This window comes from Hippoglossus stenolepis, chromosome 10 (assembly GCF_022539355.2).
Source record: "Hippoglossus stenolepis isolate QCI-W04-F060 chromosome 10, HSTE1.2, whole genome shotgun sequence".
Classification (NCBI taxonomy): Eukaryota; Metazoa; Chordata; class Actinopteri; order Pleuronectiformes; family Pleuronectidae; genus Hippoglossus; species Hippoglossus stenolepis.
Window position 1 is genome coordinate 16732358 of NC_061492.1, and position 18842 is coordinate 16751199.

At 44.8% G+C, this 18842-nt stretch overlaps 1 protein-coding gene across 6 annotated transcripts in view; it reads right to left on the reverse strand.

Moving 5' to 3' along the window:
- Positions 1–18842, reverse strand: part of tiam2a (TIAM Rac1 associated GEF 2a) — a 98279-nt gene that overhangs the window by 28566 nt on the left and 50871 nt on the right. For all 6 annotated transcript variants that reach the window (XM_035167966.2, XM_035167968.2, XM_035167962.2 and 3 more), the window contains 7 exons: positions 18371–18824; positions 17392–17564; positions 16208–16432; positions 11776–11961; positions 11320–11463; positions 6911–6967; positions 391–567 (listed from right to left, as the gene is read on the reverse strand). In XM_035167966.2, coding sequence (XP_035023857.2) covers positions 391–567; positions 6911–6967; positions 11320–11463; positions 11776–11961; positions 16208–16432; positions 17392–17564; positions 18371–18824 — 1416 coding nt within the window. The remainder of the gene's footprint in view (positions 1–390; positions 568–6910; positions 6968–11319; positions 11464–11775; positions 11962–16207; positions 16433–17391; positions 17565–18370; positions 18825–18842) is intronic.

Below are 18842 nucleotides of genomic sequence, written 5' to 3' on the forward strand. Positions count from 1 at the left end.
TGTGTGTGTGTGTGTGTGTGTGTGTGTGTGTGTGTGTGTGTGTGTGTGTGTGTGTGTGTGTGTGTGTGTGTGTGTGTGTGTGTGTGTGTGTGTGTGTGTGTGTGTGTGTGTGTCCATCTGCAGTCATTTGTCGGCGACTGTGTGAAGTCAGACACACCTGGTGTAGCTGAAAATTTCTAGAACATTAACTTTGTATTTACATGTGATCAGACCCAACATAACAAAATACATATTGTCAGCATTGTATATATATATGAATGGCAGGATTATGAAAAAAAAATTCTACCTAATCTAAATGAAACAACTGCTTTTGTTTGTTGTTTTTTTCACTGTCACTTTCAGGAAGGCTGTTCATGAAATCATTTCTCTGAAACCAACTGTGAAACCAACCTTGCAGGCCGCAGAGAGCAGGTCGGCGGCCGTCTGGTCTCTCCTGACGGAAACCTGCACTGTCAGGCCGTCTGGCATGTAGACGCCAGTCAGCTCGTCTGTGGCACCGCTGATGCTGTCCCACGCACCAACCTCAGGGGGCGACATGGAGTAAATGCTGGTCAGCACATCCAGCCTCTGTAGGAGGAGGAGAGGAAAACAGGGGAAGGTAAACAGAGATCATTAAAAAAAAAAAGAAGCAAGGAAGTGGGTGAGCAGTGATAGATGGAGGGAGAGAGTAAATGGGGAAAAGAAGGTGGAGAAGGAAATAAACAGAGAGAGTGAGTGAATGAATGAGAGGGAGAGTTTGAGTAACAGCCCACAAATCAATAGAGTTCCATTAGTCTAAATGCTTGGCTGTGGATCAAGCAGCAAAGCAAAGATGTCATACAATTAGCCGTTCAGAAATTCATTTGACAATATAGACGCAGTTGCTCCACATAATAATCATTGTAATGACCGTGTACACAAGATGACTGGCAGAGGTCTAGACACCCAGATGATATCGGTGCACGTCACCGGGACCTTTTCCATCTGGAAAAGCCACAAGCCCAGTTTTGACTTCAGCGACGTGTGTAGGGGCAATTTATTTAAAGTCTGTCAGACAGAAGGGAACTATTTGTTGGTGGCATTAACAGCGAGGTCTGAACCGGGTATTAAGCCCGCTGCTCGGCCTCACAGGCAGCCATTTGGTGGGTTTTGGTTGCGACTCTGTGTCTCTGGAGGGGGAAAGTGCCTCTGCTGTGCTGTGGGGCTGCGGGAGAGGCCGCAGTGCAGCAGAAGACCACAATTATCAAGACCCTAGATCTGGAGGAATGGGCTCAATCACACCAAATGTACAGAAAAACCAGTGATTCATCACTTCTGACAAAGACAAAGTTATAAACTGAGAGACAGAACCACGAGGAATAATTGCCTTAATGAGTAGGTCTGGGTTATATAGCAAAGCATTATGGGATTATAAAAATGGAGAGTGGTGTGTGAGGTCTTGTGTCTGATGTGCATATGTGTTTGTGGGAGTGTGCGAGTGTGTGTGAGCTGTTCTGTCCGTTTCTGAAGCTGGATGTTTGCTCTTAATGAATAACCTTTCTCCCCTTCCTGACAAAAAAGCCCAAAGAGACGAGCTGATGTCTCTGATTCACAGCATCACTAAGCTCCACACAGAGAAAGTGCACACAAGAAGCCGTGTTGGCTCCGAAAAAACACTTTAAACGCGCAAACATTTACTTCGTTTTCCATCTAAACGTCCCCATGACACGTTAACTTCAAGAATCAGCGCGGAAATACAGGCAGCCGATGTTCCTATCCCAGAATGTTTCCCTCAGTCGTCGGTGACAGAGGAAAACAAGGTGCCACTTCAACGCCCACCTCTTCAGGGACGTGAGGTCATGCTTACAAACTGGAGGATGAAAAAATAAAAAATAAAGCGTCATGGCAACTGGTTGCATAACCGGCCCGTTTGTGTCCGAGCTATATGGGGTGGCTGGAAAAACTAAGATTTGGTCGCCTGTGCTGACCTGACTGGCGACTGACTAACACTGTACACTCATTCATGGTCAAGGGAGGGTTGTAACTGTTGCCTGGTCAACGTTCCGTGAGCCAGTGCCAAGAGTACAGTCCAGGCACGCGCTGGTCTTCAACAAGTGCTCTGTGTGGACAGCGCGTATTTACATTTGCATTCGGCCAAATGATTCAAGCCATTTTTTTATCCTTTTGAGTGTTGAAATTGTTTCCGCGCACGCCAACCTCCACCCTGCCGCTTCCAAACATAGAACACACTCGGACGGTTTGGTGGCCGCCGCACAAATCCACCCTTTCTGTTCCACTTAGCAACTGAGTAACAAAAATATCACAGCACTGACTCAAGCAGATATTTTGACCATGAAGAGGAAGCAGAATTTTTTAAAAACAATTTCCTTCTCTTATATCCTTTAAAAGAGCATTACTGTTAATTTCCTTGACGCTCCACCCAAGGTTCCTCTTTCCACTGCTGTGACACGCGTTTCTTCACAATTACACACACAAGGTGACAATAACTGCCGCCCAGACTGGCTACAACTAGTGCCTGTTCCTCAGCAGTGACCTCAAAGTCACAGAAAGGGATGAGTATTAGTGGATAGTGGAGTGTGGCGACACGGAAAGAGGGATCAGTGGGTCAGGGACGACGAGAGCAGCGAGGTGGAGATCACGAGCCAATAAAATATCTCCACAACCCTCCTCTGGACTACACTCAATGAAGCAGGCATTTGTTCATTACATTATTGAACTAGAAGGGCACCCAGTGGAACCTGTACCTCCACCAAGGCCCAACAGTCCCCTTCAATTCAATCAGGCTGCACCAAATGCACAAACTCATAGATATCAATCCCCTAAATATGTCTGATGCAGATTCATGCATTCATGTAAAAAAAAAAAAAAAAGTCCAGATCTATGGCAAAATTCAAAGGGTTCTTTCTTGGCCCATGTCCCATCCTCCTACCAAGTTTCTCTGGAATAGGTTCTGTCATGGGGCCTACTAGCTCACCCGGTTGCACGGCTACCACACATATGGGGACTTGAGTATTGTCTGTTCGTATTTTAATCACCCAAAACTGCAGGATTATTAAATTCAGAGACAGCTGTGATGTCCCCAATCTATAGAATTTAACAGAATTATTATTATATGCTCGTGTTTGTACTGTATGGTTCGGTTCCGTCGGTCGATCTGTGTGATGCTGGACTCAGTTCAGCACAAAGGTCACAGATCAATAGAATCTATATTAGCTGAACAGACATCGCTGAACCCTCTATTCTTCCTCATCCTTCCATTCGCATGCACACATCACGCAGTCACACGCAGCAGTGTCACGGCAGTAGTTATTTATTTAGAGCATCGGGACCGATTACCTCACATCAGTGGATCCTAACCTCCACTCTGGGATACTATTTGGAAAGTTTCTTCATTTCTTGTAAGTGATCTCCAGTGCGCTCTGTGCGCCTGATGGCACAGTCACGTTCACTGCAGTGATTTGATGATACACGCACAGTGCTGGAAGATATTGTTAAAAACTGTTAATGACTCGGCTCTGTAACTGCGCTGTTTAATGGAATCTGAACGTAATTTGCTGTAAATTGTTTTCTATATTTTTTCAATTGAAAGGTTTGTGTGGAACAGATATGTCGCGCGAGCACAACTAAAGCTGTTGGTTTTAATGTAAATGATGAAGTGGATCAATATTCTGGCTTCAGATCACCACCTCACGTCTGCATCGCCCCTTTCCCGTCTCCAAAATGTTCGCACGCATGGGTCAGAGTTTGCGTGGAAATACGCAAATAGGCGGCAAGTTTGTTTTTATAAATCCCAACGTTTGCGTGAGAAGTGGCGTACGTACGTTTCAGGCCCCGTTTTGTGGTACGCAACGGTTATAAATGAGACCCCTGGCCTTTTGCTGCATGTCTCCCCCCATTCTCCCTCCCCATTTCACGTTTGCACTGTCCTCTCAATAACAGCAAAAGACCCCAAAAATATGAAAAGAAAGTGGTATTTGTGTAAACCAACAAACAGGAGCAAATACATATCGTCCTTGGTGGAGGTAACAAATGTCTCCCCGGGAAAAAGTGGGGACACACGTAGAGGACACTGACGAAGATGTGAAGAGAGTTTGTGGTGGTAAGAGCCGACACCGGTGTCTGTGTGAAAATCACGTGATCTCCGCAGCAGAGTTAATACATCACTTCCTGTCTCTGCCTGCTGAACCCGGATGCTCCACCTCTCACCTAAATAATGCGAAGGATTTGTTTCTGTTGTGAAAGCATCTGTGCAAAGAACCTCCCGCTGTGTTGTGCACGTGTGAAAGGCAAACTCTGGCTAAACTCCGTAGCCAATTCTACGGATTGTACCCACAGGTCATGTCTGAAAACGGCTTATGTGAATTGCTGCAGCATAAAGTAAAAAAAAAAAACTGTTTAAGTAACATAAAACATTTTTAGCAATTGAACATATTCACTCTCTCCACTGCTGGAGAGAAGAAGCTGGTGGATGATGGAGTTGAAGAGCAGAACCAAGCGGTTCAGCGTGACCTTTATTTTGAACCTCCATGGAGGCCAAGGCAGCTGCTACAGTCACATATCCCATATAGATGTTTATGTCTCTCAGCTTGATGCCACGACCCAAAGCCACAGTGTGGGCACTTCCACAGACTCCTGGTATCGTTGCATGGTTAATAATCGTATAGGTCACACACGGTCACATGCTATACGAGAGTGCACTACAACAAAGCACGGGTACACACCCTTCACTTCAAAAGGGTTGGAGGGAGATGGCTGCTTATTAGAGAGATTCACAGGATTCGAGGAACCAGGAAGTACAGCATCAACAGTCATTAAGACAGATGTGAAGAAATGTACGTGTTGGCAAACAAATCAGAAGAGCTGCGCTGAACTCCTCTTTTTCCCACCCAGAAGAATCTTAATCCCCACTAATCAAAACGGACCCATGGGACGAGCGGTTTTCCACATTCAAAACCTCGGAGGGATCCAAACACTCGACCATTTAAAGCAAAATCTAAGCTCTGACCCAATGAAGGCCATGATTGTTTCCCAAACCACTTCCTGTTCTGAGTCCATTTTCTAAACCCTTAATGAGGGCAGTTTTAACACTCGCCACATTCACCACAGCCTTTCACTATGAATCACTGCATCCTGTGGAACAGTGATCCTCATAACACCCGTCCTGCTCCGTCTAAATGTGTCCATTATGCTCATCTGTCTGCGCCAGCCTTCAACTGCTCCTCCAGCGAGGCTTTGATGAGATTTTATTTTGAGGGACAAACAGCTATTCTCCAGTTTCCTTTTCACATGGAGGACAGTCATGTCAAAGTCATTCTCTATTAAAGGAAAAGTTTGCTATTTCAGGAAATATTCTTTTCTGCTGTATGGCAGAGTTAAAAGAGAAGATTAATACAATTAATCTATCTGCTAGTTATTTATTTATTTATATATTTATTTATATATATATATAGCTACATCCAGCAGGAGCTTAGCTTATCCCTTCATAAAGACAAGAGAAATGGGGAAAAGGTTCGACTGAAGTTAATACGAAAAGCTTAGCGTAAAAAAACAATTGTTTTAGGAATGGTTATGTGCTGGGCTATAGGACTGTGGCCGCAGTGACTTTCGTGAACCTTACCCTCACTTTGCCAGGCCAAGATATTATTTACTTCACACTTCAGTTTTGTACAGCTTAAACAAACAAAATAGCATTTTAACCATCACCTCTGCGTTCATTTTGTCCATATTTGTGCAGGTATTCTGAAAGCTTTTGGATATGGACAAAACAGACAAAACGGAGCAGTACCACTGGAAATCCTAGTGAAGCAGTATAGCCAGTAGTTCAAGCGAGACGACCATAGGAGACGAGGAAGACATTTCAACAGTGGAGGAACCTCTTTTTGTGGAGAGACTTTACGAGTTATTAAGAAACTACCGGCACCTATATGATTTTCCAGGCACAGGATCAAACAGCCTCTTTTGTCTCTTTCTTAAGAGATACATTAACATATCTATCAACTCTGTGCTGCCCTCTAGTAGATGTACCAACATGAAGGATGCATGGAAGTGACACCTTGTTTCCACATAGCTTTGTTTAATTTCCGCAATTCCGTTTCATATATAGACTCAACCCCCTAGTGCTGAATGCACAGAAAACTGTTGCTATAAGATTGTCGGTTAAAGCACATAGTTTATTTGAAATTCATAATGTTTTAAACTGGATCAACAAGTTTATCACAGAGGTTGCCATAGCAATGAATGCACTCCTGGTTCACTCGCATACAGACACAGAGCTGTGTGGAAACGAGGCGTCCGAGGTGCTGGAAGGCAAAGTATGTCACCTTTGGACAGAGGCAGGCCAACTCTGTTTCCTAGGATTCCAGTCTTTATGCTTGGAGTTGAAGCTCACAGAAATATTTCACGCTTCCTTGATGCAGGCATGTAAATACCCGATAAACTGCACATGCTGCAGCTTAATGTCTCAATGTGTGGCTGCTCAGATGGCCAGAATTCACACTCCTCATCATTCAACACGTTTTACCATCCATACACTCACACATCCAATCGCCAACACTTCAACCCAACACCCTCCATTAACTTAATTATGGTGTGAATCTGGACCCGTGTCCACAGCGGAGTTTAACACAGTCCCACTGCAGTAAAAGTCTGCTTATCTTGGATACACCTGCAGATCTACATGAAAGGGATCCCTGCTTTCATCCTCGACAAATACCGTTACACGGCCCACAATCAAAGCCAGGAGAGACAGCTGAGGTCATAGCAAAAGCTGACCAGTCCCAGCCGTGGCTACTTCACGCTGAAACTGATATTTCAGCATGTAAAACGCTACCACAGGATGGATGAGACAGATGGCAGAGGAATTTTTAAAGGGTATATCACAGATCCTGAAAACCATAATGGACGCACAGAGTTACCAAACGCTATGACTCACCTCGGTGCTCCTGGGAGGCAGTGTGTAAGTTTGACCTCCAGCGTCGCCCTCAAAGATCTGAAATGAAGGAACAAGCAGTCAGAGCTGCAGACAGCGGGGCACCGCGCTGATCGAGTCACAGGCAATTAAGTGGCCGGCAACTCCGGCAAATACAATATCCGACACATACGGCGCTATTATGTAGTTAATTAAAAAGCATGCGTGGCGAGTGCAGCGCTTTGATATGGATTCCACAAGGGGTCTGTGGCCTTTGAAGGTGCAGTTGTGGAAATATGTGAGGGGTTGTATATGGATGATGAGTGGTGGCTGCCTAGACAACCCCCCACCCTCTCATTCTCTCTCTCTCTCTGTCACCACGTTCACCCATCACTGTGGAAATCTTTCACTTCTCATTCCGTTCCATCTTCCTCCTCCCGGCTTGTGATTGCACGGCACGCTGCGTCTGGCTGAGCCCTCTGAGTTGGAGGTAACTCTGTGGCATCAGAGGGCCTGAACAACTCTATAACACAGCGGTGACAGAGAACTATCCATTATGTGAAGGTGGAACTCCAATCCTCCCTCAAAGCGGCCGCAGTTATCAGGTTTTGAGATAGTTTGTCACCGTGCAGTCGGAGACATGATGGGTGGCATCGCTGCTGACAGAAATAGGGCGTTTTGTTCTAAAAATGTCTCTGAGACAAGCTCACAGGTGCTTATATTTTTTGCTGTGAAATTAAATTAGATGAAGCCGAGTTTCCTGCTAAATTTCCCTCTTACTAGTGCAGGGTCCATTCTAAACCTGGCTGTTTGGACTGGGCTGTTTGTTTGGCCTGTGGTAATGCTGGTTGCAGCTTTCTTTCTGAAACTGTGAGTGACCTGCAGTAATTGATCTATGGCAAGTAAAGAGCGTCTGCAGAACTCAGTCGACCCCGAAGCTGTGCCACCGCTGATGCACAAAGAGTTGTTTATTCAAAGATATGCACACTACACTTAGAAATCAGTATACGGAGAAGACTTGCAGGGAATATACCCATTCCTCCAAAAACAATCCCAAGAAAATAAATCTCCTTTACAACCAGAAAAACTCCAGCTCCTGTTATGGAAGAAACCTCATCTGACCCCCGATCAGCAGACTACAGTAACTCTCCCTCCCCAACACGAGCACATTATAAAGTGGCTGTAAACAGCGCTGCTTCACCGTAAACTGACTAATTTTAGAAAGCTCCACAAACTCTCCCACAAATCCTCAGACCTTTCTGGCCTACTTCCCACAGCCTGCTGCCCAGCCCCTTACTGTATACACAGCACCGCTAAGGCGGATGAGAGATGAGAATATGAGGGGGGGGGTGCCTGACTTAGGAGCAAGGTTGTCAAGCGCAGCGTCGCAGTGGTAAATGGGATTTAGGCTTTAGTCAACACAGATGAGTCAGTATGGAAACTGTGGGAGAAAGACCGCCGGGTAATGCTCTGATGTTTATGCTTTGAGAACCAGGGGGGTTTGAGAGAGAGAGGACAAGGCTGAAAGGGAAAAATGAAAAAGACATATAGTGAGAGAAACTGGGGGAGACAGTGAGATACAACTCTAGGTTTAGGAGATTAAATAGGCAGGAAAAAAGAAAGAGGCTAAAACGTAGTGGATTTGAGTTGTAGGAAGAGAGATAAATGGAGAGGAAAAGGGTGGGAAAGTAAGAAGATCTATCTTGGAAATCTTGGAGAGAAGCTCAGTCTCAGAACCTGAGAAGGTAAAAACAGATTAAGTGAATGGACGAGGAGTTTGGCTGCGTAGACCGGCCTCGCTGTCCAAATCCTTTCGCCAGCAAACACATGTCTCGTCGGGACTACGTGTGAGAACAACTAGGGAGCTGGTGATGTCATTCAAAATGGCCTTGGTTGAATTTCCCCACAAAGAATAATAGAAAACCGAAACTAACACTACAGTGATCTCTCACAAAACGCTCTGAAAATCACTGACAGCCATTAACTGTTCCTCATTAGCCTCCCTGTAAAGAAAAAAGACAAAGGAAAGACTCTGAAAAGAGCTTGAAAGAAAAGAAAAGTAGGAGACCTGGGGGAGAAAATAACTAAAGGGAAGCTCTTTAATATTTAGCGTCTTTACACCGACCATCTGCTGATGACTGCAGGGCTGAGGGAAGAGTGGAGGATGCCATCTACCACATATGGCTTTTAATAATTCATGTGTGCTGCAGCGCCACCTCGGCCTTCTGCACTGTGAAATGTAACAGGGCCTCATTAGGGCCGGCCGGCTGGAGTTCCCCAGAAAAAGAATACACACTCACACACACACACACACACACACACACGTACCTAGTAGCTGACAGACGTGCACAAATGCACAAATATCACAGAGCAGGTGGTGGCATGGATAAGCCAGATAAGAGCGAGTGAAACGGGACAGGGAACATTTTGTGAGCAGTCGAAGAGATCAGGGATCACCAGCTGAAGAACATGACTGGCTCTTAACAGCTCAGGCCCCATACTGACGACACCGCTAACTGTGTTAATCAAAACCACGCTCCTCTCCTCGTCCTGCAGTCTCAGCTAATGAACACAGGCCCATAAAAGAAGACTTGCGCAAATGGGCGCTTCCTGTGGCTGTTCCTAAAATAGACCACCAAGAGTAGAGTGTTCTCCAGGGCCGTACCTTTAGGGCACAGAGTGGCGGATTTCTGTATCAATAAATAAATAGCCTGCATGAGTCTAATTACTAACCTGAGAGGACTTTTTAGACCCAAACTCCCCCTCCTCCGTCTGCATCTGGGTAAGGAATGCTCCCCTATGCCTAAAGCTGATGGGAGGTTTGCACTCAAACTTACCGGGAAGCTGAAGGGGGGGTGGGTTGGGGGAGGGAAGTGACATGAGCTTATGTGCTTCTAATTAATAAACTCTCCTTTGGGGGGGAATGTGCCGAAAGCGCTGCGTGACTCTAACGGTCTTTCATGTCGGCGCAGTCACTGAACATGTGAGTAAGCAATAAGGCAACATGTCTTTAGGCCTGTTCACGTACAATTTGACAGTTTCTCTCAGCATTTTGAATTAGGATTTAGGATTAGTAAATGGGATGGATCTTATACGGTGCAAAATTTCTAGTCTTATCAACCACTCAAAGCGCTTTACAGCAAAAGCAGCGTTTACCCATTCACACACACAAATACAAACAAACAAACACACACACACACACACACACACACACACACGATCTTAGAGCGCAACTATGACCCTGTTCAGACCTGGTCTTAACATCTGTTTTTAGCCATCCAATCACAAGTGGGGGCTAAGGAGGGTTGAGTGGGTCATCCTCTAATCAGAAGGTCGGCGGTTCGATCCCAGTCTTCCCCATTCCACATGCCCAAGTGCCCCTTGGGCAAGAAACTGAACCTTGGCTGTGCCGTTCTCATAGAAAAAGTGTTGCCCATAGAAGCACTGCATGAATGCATGTGTGAATGGGTCAATGGCAAAAATACTGTAAATACAGTAGTCTGAAAGAACCCTAATGCATTCTCAATGCGTCCTGAGATCCGATCACTCAGACCTCACTCGGAGGTGGCCACATTCTTTTCACTGTGTGAATGCAAATGTTAATTCCAGGTCTGAACAGGGCCTACAGCATATGCTGCACTTTTTCCATCACGCACCATTAACTTGCTGTCGTCAGCGTCAGGGGCAATTTGGGGTTAGTAAGTGAGTTTAGCATGCGGACCGGAGGAGCTGGGCATCGACCCTGCATGTTCATATGATGTGTATGTGCCCCCTCTCACTGCTGTTTAAAAGGACAGGTGGTCCTGCATTAGGAATCTGCTAATCCAGACCACCTGAAGCATTTTATTTCTCTTCAGATGAGATTAGTTAGTGTCACTTCGAGGTCTAAGTGCTGAAGTAAAAAAAACCTGTGCAGTTTGTTATATAATCTTTCATCTTAGCACCTCTGTTGTTGTGACTGAAGTGATTGCTCATGGGTTCGCTGCAAGTCACATATTAAAAACAAAGAATCTTCCACCTCTACAAAGTGACACGGAGACAGAACACAGTAATCTTTGTGACAAGAAAATAGCAGCAAAGTGTGGCAGCATCTTGAACCTACATGAAACACTTTGCAGTGCACAATTTTATCCTAAGGCAAGACAGCTGTACCGAGTTTGACTACAAAGACAAACACCAACAGCAGTGCATTTTTACTGCAGCGTTTTACATACATGCATAAACGATTCCGAATACTGGTTCATTAAAAATGTTGGAAGATATTAAATATGAAGATATTAGACATTTTAACCAAGACACTTTGCTGCAGCCCTTAAAACTGTTCATATGAGAGAGATAATGAGCACTATGAGTTTTTATAGCATTTGAAATGAGTTTGTATTTTTCGTAACAGCACCCATCTCTGTGCATGTAACTGTGGATCTCATTAATACCTGTGATGCAGAGGGCCTCTTGTCCCGGCCTCTCTTCGTGAGGTTGTCGAGACCTTTGAGCGAAGAGAAGAGACCTCTCTTGTGCTGTCTGTAAGTCAGGGACAGGGAGCGCCTCCTCAGAGTGGCCTCATCTCGGGAACAGATCTGAACAGATTGCACAATAACGGGACTGTAATCATCTGGCTCACCAAAAGAAATGTCATCTAATCAGACCATCTTAATTAAGTTTGTGTTCCTCCAGTAATGCAAAAAGGACGTGATATCAGGATGCTTTTCTAGTTTTGGAATGATTAGAGGGATTTGAAGGTTGCTGTTAGGCATCAAGTGAATTGAAAGTGACGTATTGCAAAACAAAAAGTGAAGCCACAGAGCAACCAAACAGGAAACACAGTTTGTTCTCTGATTATTTATTTAGCATTCAATCATTTGTCGTGCCCCAGTCTAAGAGTTCCTCACCAGTGCGTGGAAGGAAGAGACCGAGAAGATCCCCAGGCGCCCCAGGGTGGTTTTGGTAGGGCGGCTGGCGATGGCTAGCAGGCTCTTTGGGTTGGGCAGCTCCCCACCCTGAAGGCTGGCAAGGTAACAGCGCATCCTGAAGAGATCCATGTTGAACCGCTCAAGATTCTGCTCCCACTGCTGGATCTGAGGAAAAAAGGAAGAAGGTTACTTTGGTAGGTTTGGTGGAGGGGTTTTAGAAGCCCTGCTCACACTTAGTAATCATGAACGCCATTGGTGATAGCGAAAACCAAATGTTGTTGTTCTAACCCAGTCTGAGTATATAGATGTGTCCGGTGACATTGTATGCGTGTGTGTTAATGTGTGTTGGCATGAGCGAGCGAGAGTGAGAGTGAGAGAGAGAGAGAGAGAGAGAGAGAGAGAGAGAGCAGAGTCAGAAGGGACTGAACAGGTCAATGAGCAGTGCACAGATCTACTATGAAGAAAGATTTTACCAATTTGAAAAATAGTATCAATCATAATGTGTTAGTCAGTGTTGATATTGTAGCTGTGTCCACAAACAACTCAACGTCTGGACACTGAAAGTTCATTCAATTTGTTGTTAAACTGTCGCGAGCCAGAGGACGTTGGCTGAGCCCAGGATGCATTCATGTTCACACAGTGAAAAGAATGGCACCACATGCGTCCCAGACCACCTCCAAATGTGGTCTGAGTGATCGGATCTCAAGATGCAGTATGGACGCATTTGAGCATGATCAGACCTGTACTTTAGCGCTGACCACTTGTCATCGGATCCCTCGGGTGATAACACCAGGTCTGAACGGGGTCCAAGTGAATTCGATGGACGCGTTTGGGTGGAGGCAGTGAAAAAGAGAATTTAGGGGAGGTAATGGCTTGGAGAGGGGGAGTCAATGAGGGAGATCTAAGGTCAGCGGAGTGCTTTCCATCAAGCTGCAATTGCTTGCAGATGTTGGTGGAGGGTGAGGGCATAAATTGGTGGAGGTTTGATAGTGAGGGGTGAGTGTGTATCGAGCAAAGGAGTGTGTGTGTGTGTGTGTGTGTGTGTGTGTGTGTGTGTGTGTGTGTGTGTGTGTGTGTGTGTGTGCAGTAAATCCAAGTGCCCGTTTTTATGTAAGTCTAGAGAGGATTGTGATGTTGCGCAGACCACCAGTTAAACCCGGACCGGCACACAAACACGGAGCGCATACACACACACAATTTACAGTTGCCTTCCATGCCCCCCCGTCCCTGTTTGCACTATGTAAGCTATGAGAAAGCGCTTATTTTGTTGGCTGGAGACTCGTTTTAATGAGAACACTCAAGTTAAACAACCCTCCATAACAACTGACTTTAATAGGTCTCGTCTGCGCTGCGAGTTCATTTACAATAACACACCCTATGGCGTTGTCCCATTAGGTCTCTTGCACGTTAATGGCATTCTGTAGGATCGGGAACAAACTGAGGAGGGACGGGAGGCTGCTGTTTTATGAACCTCTGACTTACACAGTTAAACAACTTCAACAGAAACTTTGCACAGAGATCACCAAGGGACCGTGCCGAGCTATGTTATGTGCTGAACCCATGAAAGCGCCTGTGACTGTGGCTGTGCAGGTGGCCTCGGTTAACAAGTCACGAGTCAGTGACATTCAGCAATTATTCCCATTCCAGACCATGAGACCAGCAGCTCAGAGTCCACATGCTTTGGGTACAAAATGACCTCGCATTCTGGCATGCCAGATCTCTAAATAATTGAGGAGTGAGGCATCAGTGCCATCATCTATCTCTAGGAAATCAGCACAGTTAAAATCAGAGATTGATTAAAACAAGGACATGGATGTTTTGACATCAGTGCCTATCCGACAGCAACTTTACAAGGACATAGATGTACATACTGTAGATTTATATAGTTGTTGGCTAACTGCTATCTGCCAACTCTTTCTGTCACCCAAAAGTTGAGTCACCTTATTTGCAGTTGCATATGGAATCAGCATTGTTAACACGGAGTATCACACTAAATATTTATCTCAGAGACATGGATTACAGCGTTACTCTGCTGAATGTGAACTCAAAGACCTTGAACACGAATCCTGTGAATACACATTTTTCATCTTGCTATACTTTTATATATTTGCTGCACATAGATGCACTGTATGAATGTGTGTGTGAATGGGTAAAAAACTGTACTGTAAAGAGCTTTGAGTGGTCATCAAGACTAGAAAAGTGCTATATAAATGCAGAGCATTTACCATTTATATATACAGTGTTCTGAATTAGAACTTAATTCCAATGAGTACTTTGAGGATGACACGGAGGGGAGGGAGACATTACTAAGCACATCAGATAAGCTCCTTCCTCAAAAGTACAGACAAATTTAGGAGAATGACTGCTTTAGAATACCTCACGTCTATGTATAACCATCACACCAGATCCTAGCATGAGTCTGATTTACACGCCATCTGGATTTGTTTGTCAACAGATATCTGCATTTTCATTCAGAGATGAACGAAAATAGACCTTAGCAGAACATTCAGTTCAATGATTCATGCCAGGGTGTTTCACTGATGAACAGCAAAGCCCGTAAGCAGTCGACTGCTTCACGAGTCAAGTAGGTTTGGATCAAAGCAGTAAGACAATCAACTGACATCAGTGAAAAGCAAAGGCATGTTTGGACCCATCTGGTCTGCGTGCGCCACTTATTTACATCCATTGCAGTGTCATTAAGCTTAGCAGAAATGAGCCTTTCTTTAACTGATTCTCATCTTTTCTTCTTTCCCCTCTTTAACATCTGCTCCCTGCTCTCTGTAAAAGCCCTAATGCATAATAAGTCTTACAATGCAACTTGATCACAGTGTGTGTGTGTGTGTGCGTGCGTGCGTGCGGAGGTAAAGGCAGACTTCAAAAGAGGGTCAGCTGGCACTGATTTCTGAAGACATGGGTGGGGGTGGGCGGGGACATCAAAGTAGTGCCCTGTTGGTGCGAGACAACCCAAACGAAACCTTAAATCTATCATCAGCCTCTGGGCGCCTGTACCAGAGTCTTGTCCCATACCCCTCTGACCCTATCATTGACTCCAAACCCCCGTCTGTCTCCTCGTCTACACTGGCATACTGGCTAAATGGAAACAGATCCACAAAGTCGGTCAAGTAGTCAGGAGGAGACATCTCCACTGGTCATTGCGGCAGTGAACTGTCAAAACATACTTAGACATACAAAACAACTTAGACAAAACATAGACTTATTTCCACTCAGGATGCTTTAACGAAAGACCAAATAATGGAGAGCGACCATTATGCTTTTCTAGCACATAAATGCATAAGTCACTCGCCAAATGTGGACCCTTGTGGCTATGCAGAAATTATACATAAGTTTCAAGGAGACACTTTAAATGGATAGTTCACCCAAAAATGTAAATTTACTCATTATCTACTCACCACTATACCGATGGAGGGGTGGATTTTGAGTATCTCGCGAGTAGTAGTAGTAGTAGTAACTAGCTGAGGATAACAGCGGACATTTAGGCTAAAAACATTGTGTAAATGACATTTTGAGTCGAATTTATATGTCTTACGGATTGGCTTACGGACACTTGGATGACACCACAGGAGCAGTATGGGGGCATTTTATGTTTTTTTTCTTTGTTTTTTTTACGTTTGAAGAACTAATCACCATTTACTTGAATTGAATTGGATTTGGCTGCAAAAGTGTTTTGCTGACTCAAACACTGGTGAGAATATAATGAGTGAATTTGAATTTTTGGGTGAACTATCCCTTTAAGTCTCTGACCACCTGAGTTGCAGGTACAAAAACAGCACCATGATTTTCCCCACATTCCTCAACAAACACTTGTTTCTTGTAAAAGTATTTGTGTTCTCGCTAAGCCATCGGTTATGGGCCTTTTTTATCCCCTTCTGTAATCTGCTGCATGTAGGCTACGGCACAGTGCTCGGTGCTTGAGATTCTCCCCTAGGCAGTGAGGAGGAGGAGGAAGAGGATAATGCATGTTGCAAGCCCATTACCAGGAAACATCTGGAATCCCAATCTGATGCTTGGGGGAAGAGAGCTGCTCCCCTGGGCCCCTCGCGATGCGTTCGGGGACCAGTGCATTTAGGCCACTTCACCCACCCACAGACAAAAATAAAGTGACGGCGTGTCGCCGCAGTCACAAAATCAGGGAAATTAAGTGGGGCATGTCATGTGGTCGCTACATGTATCATGCAGAATAATAACACACAGGAGTTTAAATCAAAACTAAGTATGACAAGAGCACATGTTAGGCAGCTGATGTATCATCAGTGTAAAAATAGATTTGCAGTGAAATTTCTCCTGAGGCCATGAAACGCATGTTGTCATGCAAATGATGCAACAGGAGACACCAATACTCCAAGTGTGGATGGTATTAATTCCAGCAGTTCCATCATCATCACCGCCTTACCTGGTTCTCAATAGCTTTGCGGTTCTTTGGGTTGTTGACCACAGTCAGCTGCAGCTCGGCCATCTTCTTCATCTTTCCGTCCATGTCGATCTTTTGCAGCAGCCCTCGGACCTGGCTGCGCAGCAGACGCACAGTGTCCTCCTTCCCCTGACGCTTGGCCAGCAGTGAGGCGCTGGCAGAGTGAATGGCTGTCACCCAGTTCTCCAGGTCGGTCTGGTTGCTGGCCTGGAGGGGCAGGGAGACACAGGGAGTTAGATTTGATGAGGCAGTAAGGCCAATATTCTTGTTACAAGATAGATTCAAAGATCTGCCCTTATAAAACTCCTAGAGTTTCCAGTGCACCATTATTGTGTTATTCTATCATGTACCACAATAATATAATTAGGTGGGTAACTTGGGCTTCGCTGGATCAATAAAAGAAAACAAGATTTACAGCACCTCTATGAAAAAACCACAGGTTATGAACTGTTGCTGAAATTAAACATACATTTTCCCTCTTAATAAGCCATTTCATGATCATCTCTGTCTTTATAGGGTGATTCATTTGGAAGCAGAACATTTGTTGTGAAGCCCCTTTTTTTCAATGAGGATGACTCATGCTCAACAGGCCATGTAAGTGGAAACAAATGGAAGAAACAAATGGAAGAAACCAAGGCTCGATGTTTATGTTGCAGAGGTAATTTCACTCTATTCTTCCCCCTGGGGCCCCGTCAGCTCAACACCATTTTATTATTTGTAGGTCTGGACACTGCAATATAGTGCAATCTGAAGAAACTTGTAATTTTGAGAGTGGAGGAGTCTACATGGAAGGAGCCAATAAAATTGGTCCTGATATGTAGGTCAGTAAGCACAACGGGCAAATAGGCTGTGCTCCCAGAACAACTTGTCTGAGAAGTTTGGGCCGTTTGCTCGCAAGACCTAACAGGCCAACATTTTTCATTTCGTATGCTTGACCTGAAGGAAGAGAAGGTAAAAAGTGTCTCTCAGGTATAATTCAGCCAAAATCATGTACTGCATGCTGCTATGTATACCCAATACGTTCCCTTCTTTGTCTGGTATTAGCACATATCATCAAAACATTCCATTCACACTTAAATGCACATAAAGATAAAATCATTCCTTTGAATCTCAATAACACAAATATGTGTTATATATGGAGAGCTGCGTCAGCTGATGTGCTTTACCTGAAAGAGGTATACGTCTCCGTATGAGTTGCTAAGGCAGAAGACATTCTCCCTCTTTGGATGTTCAGGAACGGCCTGGACGATGCTGTCCTCGGCCAAGAGAGCGTAGCGAGGCGACAGCTCCTGCTCCGGAGAACCTTTACCATAGGTCTCATAGAACAGCAACGTACAACCTGGAAACGAAGATGTGGAGATATAGACACGACAATAGATTTACATGAGAAAGTGAGGCAAAAAGAAAGTGTTCGTCTAGAGTTTGGGTGTTTTAAAGACAAAATGTCCTCGTAAAAACATCCAAGATTTGCAGCAGCATTGATACATAAAAGCGAAGAGAGTTGTTCTCCCAAAAGTAAGAATCATAAAAGTGATAAGGCTGTCCTTGCTTCTACCTTTTTTTTTTCCAAGATTCAAGAATGAAGAGATCTTTTTTGTCACTGAACAGGTATAAAGAGTGTGGAGCAAGCTTGTAGAGGCTTAATAAGGTAACACACAAGGATTAACTATAAAGTAAAGATAAGGGCTGAAATATAAGCCATACAAATATTTAATTATAATAAAATACATGTAAAAAGGTGTATATTCCAGGAATTGAAAAAGAGACAATACAGACAAAACAAAAATAAAAAATAAAGCAAGGATAAAGGGGACATTCCACAGAACAAGTTATCATACAGATAAATAGAATAATGGACCTGGGAGTTGTGGATGGATGTGAAGATAAACAATAATAAAACTTAAACACTTAAAAGCAGTTTGTGGATATACACACATTTAGCCTGGATTTTATCATTATCAGCAGAATTGTGAACTTTTAAACACTAAATGTCAGGTGTGAAGCCATGGTCAAGGACAAAACTGCTGTTAAAGGAAATTATATTAAAAGGGAGCATGTCAACCTGAATTTAAAGAATCTAAATTCGTATAATCTTCTAAACTATCAAGTTGAAACCACCTCCTCTATCCCCAGACTCAAAATCACCTTTCAGGGTCACCCAGTACTGCTTCCACTTGCGGCGGGTCACCAGCTCCAGCTTCCTGTCCTTGTGCAGCGTGACAAGGGGTTTAAAAGAGAGCCAGCCGGCCCGCCTGACCACCCCCTGCTCCTTCTCAAACAGCAGGTCCAGCTCCTCCAGAGAGCCCTCTGCTGACTCGCTGCTGCTCTCCCCCTCTTCGGTGCCAGTGGACGGGTCTCTTCTCTCGCCTCCTCCACCTCCACCCTGCCCTGTGCCCATGTCCAGCTCCCTCATGAAGTTCTCATAAATATTCTGGCGCAGGACATCGCTGGTTGTTTGGGGGATGGCCCCTGAAGATTGGGCCCCGGACGTTCCTGGGAACCAGAGGAGGCTGGAGACCTGGGAGGGGGAGCTGGTGTCTGCAGTCAGGCCGTCGACTCCACTGTCAAAGGCATCACTCAAGTCCTTGCACCGAGATTCCTGATAAGGCACAAAAGG